Below are 13284 nucleotides of genomic sequence, written 5' to 3'. Positions count from 1 at the left end.
GTTTATCCTAGTATTGAGAACAACATTTCCGACAAACAAACACAAAAAAAGAGAAACAGCAGTGGAGCAGGACGAGAGAAGAGAAAATAGAAAAACATATTGCATTGGAAGGGGAAAATGCTGAGAATGTGTGCAGGAAATATTTCTAGAGCACTGACTTATGAGGCACTGTTCTCCCACAGGGGGAGCGCCGGAGGGTGGGACGGGGAGGGAAAGGGAGAGCAGAGAGCAGGTTGCACGTCCCTGGTGTCGTGAGTGAGCTCACCCTTCCAGGAATGCTACTGCCTTTACAGCACGAGTCACGGTTTCTAATTGTTGAGTTACCTGTTTGTACGAGCCTCCTTCATCTGGGACCATGAGGGCAGAAACCCTGCCACTTTGTCATAAACTCGTAACGTGTACCAGATAAATATGTACGTTGGAGGTCTGTCCAGGGGAGATATTTGGGGAATAGGAGGGAGAAGCGACTGGTCCGTTGGCCTGGTTGGGAAGGGATTTGGTTGCGGATGGGGTCGGTTATCATCGCTGGCCAGCCTTGGGCAGGTGAAGACAGAAGGGCGGGCACCCCCGGCAGCGAGAGCAAAGGTAGGGGGGTAGGAGCGAATGGCATGTTTCTGGAACAGTCTGCTGGGAGAAGCTTTTGCACTGAGTCTGAGAATCAGAGGAAGTTTTCACGTGGCCGAGTAGTGTTTCCGGGAGATTAGCCTGGAAGTCACGTGGGGAGTAGACTGGCAGGAATGGCCACAGTCCCCAGGAGAGAGGCCGCTGGGCCTGAAGAAGGATGAGAGAGAGGCTTCTCTGAGCAGGACTGACTAGTCCTAGGTCACCTGCTGGAATGAGTTGGGGAGAGGCGGGGTCTGGCGTGCCTCCGAAGAGGGTGGGGTACCATCCACAAAGGGAGAGAGTAAGTGGTTTGGAGGCAACGGTTGATGCTCTGACTTTGGCTTTGGATGTGGTCCAGCCAGGTCTCGATGCACAGGAAGTCTGAGTAGGCTGACCGTAAGCAGGCTGTGATACAGAGACATGGGTTGGAAGGTGGCCAGCTAGTGGCACTGATTTCCAGGGCGGCGACGGTGGGGCCGGGGCACGAGGCCGTGGGACAGCGGCCGAGCCTACCCTGGGGGTGGGTGACGGTGGGCGACGGCCTGCAGATCGGGACGAGCCCACCTCCTCACCCGTGGGATGCTCCTACTGCCATTCGGTCCCTCCCCCTCCCTCTGGGTTCCTTCTCCAGGGGACCAGATGCAGTGTCTGTTTCTCAGGCAAATGAAGAAAGCTGGTGCAAGAGGACTTTTTCTCTTCTCCCCCCCCCCCCCCCCCGCCCTTTTCAAAACCGTTTTAACTCATTGGAGGAGCCATTTTGCATCAGCACCAAATGCAAACCCCAAGGCTCAAGGTCAGTCCTCCTTGAACCCACACCCTAAAGAATCGGCCAGTTGTCCCCATCCAGTGCTTCAGCTTCTGTGCTCGCAGAATTCCTACGATTTTGATCAGAGGATGGCTGTCATCTGGCCCTGCTTTCCTCAGTGAATATTGGATCACGGGCCATTTTCCATGGTGTCCTCATAGTTGTAATTATGCTGGTGCAGAACGTTCCAGGGAGTGGGAACGGCATGCTCAGCCTTCCTGCCCTCGAGCGCTTGGACATCTCCCAGCTTTGTGCCCCCGGGGAAAGGCTGCAGCATCACAGCAAGTGCCACCGAGCATGTCACTGTCCCATCCTTTATGCAGACGCCCCTTCTCGTATATTGCTGGAAACTGAATTTCTGGAGGAGGGGCCTCGAGTTCTGCTTCCTGCAGAGGAGGGAAGCAGCAGAACCTAGGATTCAGTAGATACGAGGTTGGCAAAGCGTATTCCCATCTGGGGTGAGGAGGCAGAGTCTTGATGAAGCTAGGACTCTGCAAAGCCAGGCGCTCTCTAGCTGATCGTTCTCAGCCTGGTTTCATTGTCACCCCCCCACCCCAGGAGGCTTTTTAGACACCGTCTCAATTATCCTCCACCCATTATATGAAATACTGATGAGTAAGACTTTGTTGGGTAGCGCTGAGCTCTGGAGAGCCACAAAGCATCGTGATCTGGAAGATGTTTAGCCCCTGACGACCAGTTTTCACCTCCGGGGGCCGGGGGTGGGGTGATGTCACCCCTGCTAAGAATGCATACTCTCAGGCCAGGAAGAAATTCTCGTCCTTATTGTCACATTAACCATCAAGGCTCCGGGTGCCTGGATGGCTCAGTTGGTTAAGCACCTGACTTTGGCTCGGGTCATGATCTCATTGTTTGTGATTTTGAGTCCCATATAGGGTGAGCCCTGCTTCTCTCTTTCTGCCCCTCCCTCACTTGTGCCCTCTCGCTCTCAAAAAAAAAAAAAAAAAAAAAAAAAGACTCCAACTCCAGTAAGACATCCTTGACCCTTTTCAGGAATAAGCAAGGTGGACCCCTGCCAGGTCTTTAACGGGGCTGGCGGCCGCTGGAGGCACCTCCCTGGCATTTCAGAGAGAATTTCTCTCTGTGCAGAGGGAATTGTAAAGAACCTTCGTGAAGGAGATTCTTTACATGCCCGTGTCCTCTTTGCCGTGTGTAGAAGGGGGTGCCCGTGACACCACAACACAAGGAGGGAGTGTGGCCGGTACGAAAACACTGTGATGGGCGGGGTATGAAGAGGTGACTGTTGAGTCCTGGCTGAGGCCGTGCCCTACGGAGCAATGTCTCCACGGCGAAGTGTGCGTTCAGTGGAAGGTGGAGGTTCTTCTTCTGGGGCGTCGAGGTCATGATCTCTAACACAGGTGGCACATTGCTTCTGTCTCTGATTGAACGGGGGAGGAGGGTAGGCACTAAACGACAGCCAGGCTCTGTGCTGGATGGCGGCGTTTGTTGCCTAGTTAAGGATGACCCGAGTGCAGAAATAGTCATTGATCTGAACCAAGCCAGTGGATCACGTGCCGATCAGGATTTCCTGAGGACGATGCTGGTAGCTGAGGGGGACCACAGTCTGCAGGGACTGGCACGTGGGGCCCCGACTCGGATGGTGGCTGTGCCGCGGCCGTCTTCAGCCTGGTCGTGGTGTGCCGCTGACAAAACGGGCCGCAGAGATGTGCCGGTGTCGATTGCTTTGCCCCACCTTCAAGGACAGAGAAGAGCCCTTGGAGTCCAGAGCCCTGGCCACATCTGGTACCGGCTGGGTGACCCCGGGCAAATCGCTCAGTGTCTCTCTGAGCCTCAGTCTCCGTATCTGTAGAGGGGGAACAATCACCTCTGCCTTACCTACTTCCCCTGGCGGTCGTGATCGTGAAATTCAGTGAGGAAACAGATGCGTGACGAATAGAATCGTTGACATTATTAGTGATATTATTACCGTGCTTCTGGGGAAGGCGGGGTGCGACGCATGTGGTTCCACGTCAGCCCTGCACGATGTATGTGTCCCTCATGGTGACGGGGGTAGAAGCTATGGGTCCCTTGCATGCTGGTCCTCCACTGACGGTGAGTTTCTGCTTTGGCCTTGTTGCGGACAACGGTCCTTTATAATCAGCTTCTCCTTTCTCGTAAGGGCAGCCTGTGCTCCTGTGACCAGCAGGTGAGCCCTCCTTACCTCCTTTGGCAGCTTGGTGCACCCCCCACCCCCTCCCGCTGAGGCTGTTCATCTAACAACCTTGACTTTAGAAGTAGAATTCAGGAGTGCCTGGGGGGCTCAGTCTGTTGAGCATCCAACTCTTGATTTTGGCTCAGGTCATGATGCCAGGGTCGTGGGATCGAGCCCTGTGCCGGGCTCTGCACTGAGTGTGGAGCCTGCTTGGGATTCTCTCTCTCTGTCTCTCTCTCTCAAAAAAAAATTAAAATCTTTTAAAAACAATTAAAAAAGTAAAATCCAGGGAATAACGCGTATCTATTTCACTTCCTTGCATTTCCTTGTCAAGGCCCGCTTTCCTCCCCCTTGTAACCACATGACCCCCATTATCATGGCTTCTCTGGACCCCTTCATTTAGCACCCGTGAATTGGGTCATCAAATGACTACCCTCTGTTGCTGCACCATGAGCTCCAGGGGGGTGGGAGCGCTGTCCCTTTCCTCAGCCTGGCATCAGAGATGCTCATTAAGTTATGAGAAAAATTGATATTCAGTAATAAATGTTTATTTAGGCAGGGATAGGGAGATACAGGGCACAGTGTGTCCCTTAAAGGATCTGTAGTCTAGCGAGGAAACAACAAGAACACAGGAAACCACAGTAAAAATGGTAATACCATCCTCAAGGGAGGTGATAATCACAACTGGAGGAGAACATTCCAGGCAGAAGGGATAGCGCTGGTGTTGGGGGGAGGGGAGGGCACGCAGGGGGCCATGGGAGGGGAATGGCAGGTGGCCGTCTTGGGAGCCCTTCGCCATGAATGCATAGCCATCGTTGCTCAGAGCCTTAACTGCATTTTGCTTTTCAGTTGATGAAGGTCGTGAACGAAATGTGCCCCAACATCACCAGAATTTACAACATCGGCAAGAGCCACCAGGGCCTGAAGCTGTATGCCGTGGAGATCTCCGACCACCCTGGGGAGCACGAAGTCGGTGAGGTGGCCCCTCTGTGATGCACCTGTCCCTCCCTGTCTGGTGCCTTCTTAAAGAGCAAGGAGATGGTTCACCCCTGCGAGAACGTTCATGAAATAGGCCAGGAGCTGTCCATGCACCGCCCTCACATAGGCAGATTCTGCAAATTTTGGTTCTGTGAACCTCTTACCTTGTGATACGGGCTGTTGACTCATCTAAGCAAGAGATACCTTTCTTTTCTCCAAATGAACCACATTTAATTCTGTCCTCCAGCTCTGAGACCAGTCACACTAACCAAAGAAAACAGTGGCCAGAGACAGGACAGAATCCTTTTATCGAAGAAAATTCTGGACTCCCTGGTCATTAAGGGCTCAAGTGAGAGGAGGTCCCCTAAATGTCTTTTTAAATCTCAATTCTGTTTTCACACATTTCCTATTTTCAGCCTTTTCCCGAACCCGGATTCTCGTCTGGGTCAGAGGGACTTCTCTGGGTTTTCTTCTTGGTAAATCCGCGAGTCCTTTAGAAACCCACCGATATTTAAGTCTGGGACCGGTCTGCTTCATTCAGCTCTAAATTCATCATTATTTCAGGAGTTCCTCCTAGAAGTTTCTTTGAAAGGGTGAGGGCTTTATCTGCGGGTAAAATCACATTTCCTCAAAAGCAGTAGCTTTGCCGGTGAGAGAAGGAAAAATATTGTCAGCTTATGCCCGGCACTGATAAACACAACACCGGGAAAGCTGAGCTGTTAATAGGGGAAAAGTCAAAGGCAGCCCCCTTGTAGAATTGCGTCAGTGCCTGTTTCCCCTGCTGATCTATGATTTTTCTACACGTTTTCTTCTATACCTGACTATTGGCGAATTAAAAAAAAAAAATGGTACTGATACAATTTGGGGAGGGGGTATTTGTTTTTTTTTTAATTTTTTTAAATGTTTATTTATTTCTGAGAGAGAGACAGAGCATGAGTGGGGGAGGGGCAGAGAGAGAGAGAGACACAGAATCCGAGACAGGCTCCAGGCTCTGAGCTGTCAGCACAGAGCCCGACGCGGGGCTCGAACTCACAAACGGTGAGATCATGACCTGAGCCGAAGTTGGTCGCTCAACCGACTGAGCCACCCAGGCGCCCTGGGGTGGGGGTTTTTGTAAGAAGAGGTAGAGTAAAATTGTAAGTATTTGTCAGGGATTTTTTTTTTTTTACCCTAAATGGTAAGGGCTGTTTTGCTAGAAGCATCCATATGAACCTGTGTTTTTTCCCGTCTTGGAGTAAAGGCGAGCCAGAGTTCCACTACATGGCGGGCGCCCACGGCAACGAGGTGCTGGGCCGCGAGCTGATGCTCTTGCTGCTACAGTTCCTGTGTCAGGAGTACTTGGCCGGGAACCCCCGCATCGTCCACCTGGTGGAGGAGACCCGGATCCACATCCTCCCCTCCCTCAACCCCGATGGCTACGAGAAGGCCTACGAAGGGGTAATGATGCCGCCCCGCGTGCCCAGGGCAGCGGCGAGGCCCCCGCCGGCAGAGCGCCCATCTCACTCACACGTCATTAGCTCTCCTTTGAGCGCCTCCCTGCTGAGCCAGGGGAACCCGGCGGGTGTAGGAAAGACGCAAAGCAGGGATTGAGAATCGTGGGGATCTGAGACCCGCCAACGAGTGGGAAAAGTGAACGTGAAGGATGATATTTGGCACGTTTTCACTAACAGCAGTAGACTAGAATAAAAATAGCACGGTTCGAGCGCAGCATCGGGGCAGGCCCTCACCTCTATTATTGCCTGTTTGCCAGTGCTCCGAGGAGAGTTGTGTGTGTGATTCTGATCTGTTGTTTATATTTCAGGCTCTAACTGTGACGTAGGATGTGGTAGGTCACTGACTATACATACTGTAGAATTATATGGAGAGGATTGTTCGTATTATCTGGGAATAAAATGGGAAACGGTACTGGGTACCCGTCCCGTGAACGTTTACAGTACAGATTTTGGGTTGTGTTTATTGGTGCAGAGCTGGTGAGGGGTTCTCAGTCCCAGATTTGCCAAGGCCAGGTGGTTAGGGGTTTGTGAGCCGGACTCGTGGGCATGGCAGAGAGAATCCGTTGACGCGGTGGTGGTGGTTGATTTTGCAACGCCAGACTCTTAGAGTCATCCCTCCTCAGAGTTCCTCATCTGACCATTCTAGAAGCTTTCATGGGAGGGAAGGAGGAGGAAGGGGCGTAATACTTCTTGAGCTCGGCCATGTGGCAGGGGTGATGCCCTCCCTCTTGGAGGGATTTGGCTGTATTACTCACCACCCACCAAGTCATAATAGAAAATGCTTCAGTGTTCCCTTCTGGGCGCCATCTTTGGGCCAGACGATGTGTAGAGGCTTAGAGATCCACCCAGATGGGGATGGGTGGTGGACATAGAGATGGAGACATCTTGTGTGAGAAGAGTCCAGAAGCCCTGTGGGTCCCTCAAGTTCGGAATTGTCTCCCAGGGCTCGGAGCTGGGCGGCTGGTCCCTGGGGCGCTGGACCCACGATGGCATCGACATCAACAACAACTTTCCTGACCTGAACACGCTGCTCTGGGAGGCAGAGGACCGACAGAATCTCCCGAGGAAAGTTCCCAATCACTACATTGCGATCCCTGAGTGGTTTCTGTCTGAAAATGCCACGGTGAGTAAAAATACCCCACGTGCAGAGCCAAGGAAGGCCACGGTGAACACCCACTGGTGTTGGTAGAGAATCTGACATTTAAGAACAAGACAACGCCAGTTTTCCTGTCATGTTTTCTCCAAAAGTGGGGAAGTGTGCTAGAGAGCAACTACCTTTAACGTTGGTATTTTCAGCTCTTCTTCATAAAAGAGAAATCATCGAATCGTATTTCTTTACAACCACACAGGGCTCCGACAACAAAGAGCGCCCCGCACCCTTCCCCTGCATCGTGCGCGTTCATTACCGTCCTCGTGGCCCTGAGCTTTGGTGGTGCCATGGAGTTGCTTTGGAATTGGCCGCAGTCCTTCCTGATTGCTTGAGATACCTTATTTTTATTTTCATAAGTCTTCATGGATTATTTCATGTTGTGCTTCTTTGGAAGGAAAAATGCATTCAATGAGAAAGGCGTTCCTCGAATTTTCAGGTGTTCTCTCACAAAGAGCGTGTTGTAGAAGAAAGACTTTGCACAAAATTTTGCGTGCCTTTTATTGCCTGCCCTGCCCATAGTAATCTACCCCTCTACCCCTGACCTCTGAGTGTGTGTGTCCTTCAAGAGATCTGCCTTGAGTTAGGGGTAAGTTCAGTGGGAACAACAGAAAAACCAAAATGACGATAGCTTAATGAGGTAGACATTTTGGGGTTTTTTTGGTGTTTGTTTGTTTGTGTTTCACATAGAAAGACCCTAAAGGTAGATGACAGAAGCCAAGCAGCCAAACGGAAGCCCCGTGATCATCAGGAACCAAGGACTCCTCTGTCTGTCTCCACCATGTTAGCGTGTGACTTTCATTCTCAAGGTCATAATCTAAGATGGCAGTCGGTACTCCAGCTGTCATGTCTGTGAAGGAAGAGGAGAGAAAGAGTTAAGAAAAAAAACAAACCAATAAAGATCCTCCTTTCAGACTCATTGATTAATTTTAAGAGGCATTCTCAGAATTTCTACATAATACTTACGTCTTGATCTCATTGGCCAGAATTTAGTCAAAACATGTTATCAACCTATCATGAGGAAGGCTGGAAAATGCTGTGTTTTAGGCAGCACTTTGCAAGGTAAAAAAGAAAATACAGATACCAAGCACTGGCTTCTCTTCCTGAGGAATCCAAAGAGAAATGATGAGTGGATAGAAGGCAGCCCCCCTGTTCTGCCTCGGGGTTCCAGCCCACAGCGGAAGAAGACCAGCATGGTTGCCTCACTTAGGGATGCACAGGGTGGTGTTATCTAGACCCTCAAGAAGCAACCAGTCAAGCAGTGTGGACAGACCGTGGCGATGCCCTGTGGGGTAATTCGGATGCCCAGGGGCAGCTTACTGGGGGTAAAGGATTCAGGGCTTCTGAGTCTTCTGCATTCTCTTTTCTATTTCCTAATTCCATCCTGCACAATCCCCTCCTCCCACCCCCCACCCCCTGTTTTTTTTAAACTAGCGTACTAATGATGTCTGGTAAAGCTGGGAATTCAAATGATGTTATAATTTTGGAACTCTTGGACCAGAATTGGAATATGGTTGCCAGCGTCCTTGGCCCTGTGGCCATGAGCGACAAGGAACAAGTTCAGCACGGTCCTAGAAACCCTGGGATTTCAGTCTTTGCTTTAAGACTAGAATTTCGCTTTTTGAGCTTGTTGTGTTTTGGAAACACAGGGAGAATTACATAGATCTGCCACCACTAGCACCTTTTTCCATTGTGGCTATGTTAGATAAGAAGTCAGCAAGGTAAAGACTTGAATAGCAGTCGACAGGCTTGACACAGGGACCTGAAAGAATCCTACACCCCCGTTAGAGAATGCATATTCTCCTTAGTAATCCCTGGAGCATTTTCAAAAATAGATGATGCTCTGGGCTGTAAAGGAAATCTCAGCCAGTTTCGGAGAATAGAAGTCAGACCGTGATGCTCTCACCATCATATAGTTCAACTAGAAGACAGTAACAAGGTTAATGAAAATATCAGCATGTATTTAGAAAATTTAAAAAACAAACCCAAAACTTCTAAATAATGGGTCAAAGAAAAAGATTATACTAGCAACTAAAAAATAATTAGAACACAGAGATAATGAAAATATTACATATCAAAATTTGTGGAAAGCTGCAAAACCCTCCTGTGTTTTTTGGAGTTTTGTATCTCTTCACGATTATATTCCAAAGAAGAGAGGCTAAAAATGAGCTAAAGAAACTAGCAAACAAATAACAGAAGAACCACCCCCCCACACACACACAATGTATAAAGATTGTGATCAAAACATAGGAGCAGAATCAATGAAATGATAGAAAAACAAGAAAAAAATATGAAGTGATTTGTCTGCAGAAAGAATCATTTGATAAGATTTAATAATCACTCTCGGTAAAATCTCTCAGTGAAACTTTGTCATATAGATAGCTAGTTTCAGAGTGAAGAAAGCCATTCCAAATGACATTAATCATAAAATAAAAGATTAATAAACTCAACTACATCGAAATAAGAAAGCTTGCTCATCAAAAATTTAAAAACTGTAAGAGGGAAGCTAAAAACTGAGAGAAATTATTTGCAAATCAAATAACCGGAAAAGAATTAAAAATTCAAGAGACATAAAGAATAACAGATGAGAAAAAATATAAACTGCTCAATAGAAAAATGGGTAAGAGATATGAAGAGGCAATTTGTGGAAGAGGAAACATGGTTAATAAACATGAAAATATGTTCAGCCTTACTAGTACTAAGGAATGCAAAAAAGAGAACATTTTACACCCACTGGTTGGCAAATTAAGAAGTCTGACAGTAGCTGAGCGTTGGAGAGGACTTGGGGCCAGTGGATCTCTTATGCGTTGTGGGTGCAAGTATAAATTAGCACAGTGACTTTGGAAAATAATTTGGTTATCTTGTAAGGTGGAACATGTGTATATGCTAGGACTCTGCGGTTCCACTTCTGGTGATTTGTGCGAGATACATTTCAGCACGTGTATGCCAGAACAAAGTTCAAAGCAACACTGTTCAGTACAGCAAAAAATTGAAAGTTACCTGTATGCCCATCATCACAAGGACAGAGCAATGATGAGATCTTAGCACCGAAGTGGAAAATACTGAGTTGTAGCTTTATGCTACCGTGCAGGTGCATCACGAAACATGCATTGAGATGAAAAAATTGCAGAAGACAGGGACGCCCGGGTGGCTCGGTCGGTTAAGCCTCTGACTTCGGCTCAGATCGTGGTCTCACGGTTCATGGGTTTGAGCCCCGCGTCAGGCTCTGTGCTGACAGCTCAGAGCCTGGAGCCTGCTTCTGATTCTCTGTCTCCCTCTCTCTCTCTCTCTGCCCCTTCCTCTCTCTCTCTCTCTCCAGATAAACAAACATTACATTTTTTTAAAAAAAAATTGCAGAAGACAACAGTGTGGCTACCCCCTCTTTTTTAAGATCGAAAGCAAGTAAAACCACATAATCTATTTTTAGGTATACACATATAGGATAAAACAAAACAGAAAGAATAAGAATCGTATATCATTGAGGATACAGTGGTTGCCCCTGAGTGGGAAGCAGGAGGAAGGGAGGGGCGGAATCACATATTACATAGAAATTGTCTATAAGATCTGGTTTGGGGCATGGATGGTGGGTTCACGGGTGTTTATTATATTAAAATACAGAGAAGGACAAGCGTGGACCAATGATGATATGGTGTATTGAGCGAAGTTCTATGATTAGTCCATTCCAGGGCTCCTGATGTGTTCAGGAACAAAAACAAAACTTAATGAATCCTATCAAGTCAATTTCATTCCTTAATCAACTTTCTGTGCTGCACAGTTAAGCCATTTCCAGTGTTTATTTCTTTTCCATTATCAGATTTTATTTTGCTGGGACTGTCTTCATAGGAGTCAATAACTTAGGGTAAATAATTAGATTCATGAGCAGTATTTGACCCTGTCAACCTAATTTTTGCATCTAATGTTGTCGGTTCTTTTTCTTTCCTTCCTTCCTTCCTTCCTTCCTTCCTTCCTTCCTCTTTCTTTCTTTCTCTTTCTTTCTTTCTTTCTTTCTTTCTTTCTTTCTTTCTCTTTCTTTCTTTCTTTCTTTCTTTCTCTTTCTTTCTTTCTTTCTTTCTTTCTCTTTCTTTCTTTCTTTCTTTCTTTCTCTTTCTTTCTTTCTTTCTTTCTTTCTCTTTCTTTCTTTCTCTCTCTCTTTTCTTTCTTTCTTTCTTTCTTTCTTTCTTTCTTTCTTTCTTTCTCTCCCTCCCTTCTTTCCTTCCTTCTCTTCGCTTCCCCTCCTCTTAACCCTCTCTCCCTTCCTTCTTTCCGTCCTTCAACTTTTTGTCATAAAAAATGCCATTCATAGAAAATTAGAACGCTCTAAGGGTCCCCATGTGCGTCTCAACTTCAGTGCCTGTCGATTCACCTTCCATCTACATCTGTACCCACTTTCTCCCCCTCTCCAGAATTACTGGGGCGAATCCCAGGTGTGGTATCATTTCATTTGCAAATACCTCAGTAAGTATCTCTAAAAGCTTCAGGTCTCTTTTAAAACCATAAATGATTCCCATGATCATATCAAAATAAATTATTTCTTGGTATTATAACATATCCCGTCAGTGTTCACGTTTTCCCTATTATCATTCTCCATCGCTCTCTCTCTCATAGTTGGTTTAAATCAGGAGCCAACTGAAGGGCCCTCATCGTGATGGAGGGCTGCGTCTTTCAAGTCTCCCCTACCCTGTAGGTTTCTGCCGTTTCGCTTGCTGTCTTTTATCCTCTTGCCCACGTCGCTGCTTCTCTTCTAACAACTAAGTTATAAGCAAGCAGATTACATCATCTTGTAGCCTTTTCCACTGCCTGGGTGCTGCCGACTGAATACCTGCCATGTCACGTAACATCTTCTTCTGCTTTCTGTAAACTGGCAGAGAGATCGAGACCAGACTAGGCTCCACAGAACAGGGGTTGGCGAACTACAGCCCGTAGGTGGGCCTCTTGCTCCCCAGGCTTGTTTGTGTAAGTGGTGTTTTATTGGAACACAGCCACGTTCATCCGCGTATCGTCTCTGGTGCTTCTGGCTACAAGGACAGAGTTGAGTAGTCGGGACAGAGACCACAGAGCCTTCCAGACCTAAAGCATTTCCCATATGGTCCTTTACAGGAATAGGCTGCCGGCCCCTGGATGGGAGGCTTGGTCATATTCCGGGTTGATGTTCTCTCTTAGGTGTTTCTTCCCTCGAGGGACAGACGGTCTTGGCTTTCTCTTTCTCTGTGCTTTGCGGCCGCGGATGAACATCCCTGGCCCCTTAACTCACGGGACTTGCCGAGTATTGACAATCTAACTCTGTCTTTCCCTCCGTGCGTCAAACTGGAATATTCCTACCAAAAGAAAACTTCCCTCGATGTATCTTTTTTGTGTAATCCACGATTTCCACAAAACTCGGTCTTCCCCGGACGGATTTTTGAAATTCTACGTTTTGCTAAAAGTGTTCCGCGAAACGGTTGCTCTTTCCACTGTGTCCCCGTTTGGAAGGTAGGGAGAGAAAGCAGTCCCCGTCCCGTTTTCGCCCCGTGTAAATTCGCCCTGTTCACAGGTGGCGGTGGAGACCAGGGCCGTCATAGCCTGGATGGAGAAGATCCCCTTCGTGCTGGGTGGGAACCTGCAGGGCGGCGAGCTGGTGGTGGCATACCCCTACGACATGGTGCGGTCCCTGTGGAAGACGCAGGAGCACAGCCCCACGCCCGACGACCACGTGTTCCGCTGGCTGGCCTACTCCTACGCCTCCACGCACCGCCTCATGACCGACGCCAGGAGGAGGGTGTGCCACACGGAAGACTTCCAGAAAGAGGACGGGACCGTCAACGGGGCCTCCTGGCACACCGTTGCCGGAAGTAAGTCTCTGGCGGCCCTGCTGTCGTCACGGAGCTGGACAGGGAGGGACCCACGGGCCATCCCCTCCCAGCCCTCCCTTATCACTTGTCATGGGTATAATAGCGACCGAGGTCCGCCATCTACAGGGTGCCAGCACTCTACGTTGACTGCTCCTTAATCCTTCCAGTGGTCTTGGGGGGCTGTGGCTACTCCCCACTTTATGAATGAGACAGCCGGGGCCTGGTGACTACGAGGGATCTCTCTGTTTGGCCCTGTGGCC

General features: G+C 48.6%; 1 protein-coding gene across 1 annotated transcript in view; it reads left to right on the top strand.

The window, feature by feature from the left end:
- CPXM2 (carboxypeptidase X, M14 family member 2) overlaps positions 1 to 13284 on the top strand; it is a 140687-nt gene that overhangs the window by 112228 nt on the left and 15175 nt on the right. The window contains exons 8-11 of the mRNA XM_042908489.1: positions 4428 to 4551; positions 5797 to 5993; positions 6993 to 7172; positions 12727 to 13024. Coding sequence (XP_042764423.1) covers positions 4428 to 4551; positions 5797 to 5993; positions 6993 to 7172; positions 12727 to 13024 — 799 coding nt within the window. The remainder of the gene's footprint in view (positions 1 to 4427; positions 4552 to 5796; positions 5994 to 6992; positions 7173 to 12726; positions 13025 to 13284) is intronic.

The sequence above is a fragment of the Panthera leo genome, chromosome D2 (genome assembly GCF_018350215.1).
Source record: "Panthera leo isolate Ple1 chromosome D2, P.leo_Ple1_pat1.1, whole genome shotgun sequence".
In the NCBI taxonomy this organism is placed as follows: domain Eukaryota; kingdom Metazoa; phylum Chordata; class Mammalia; order Carnivora; family Felidae; genus Panthera; species Panthera leo.
The sequence above is the reverse complement of the archived record's forward strand: the minus strand, read 5'-3'. Positions and strand labels throughout refer to the sequence as shown.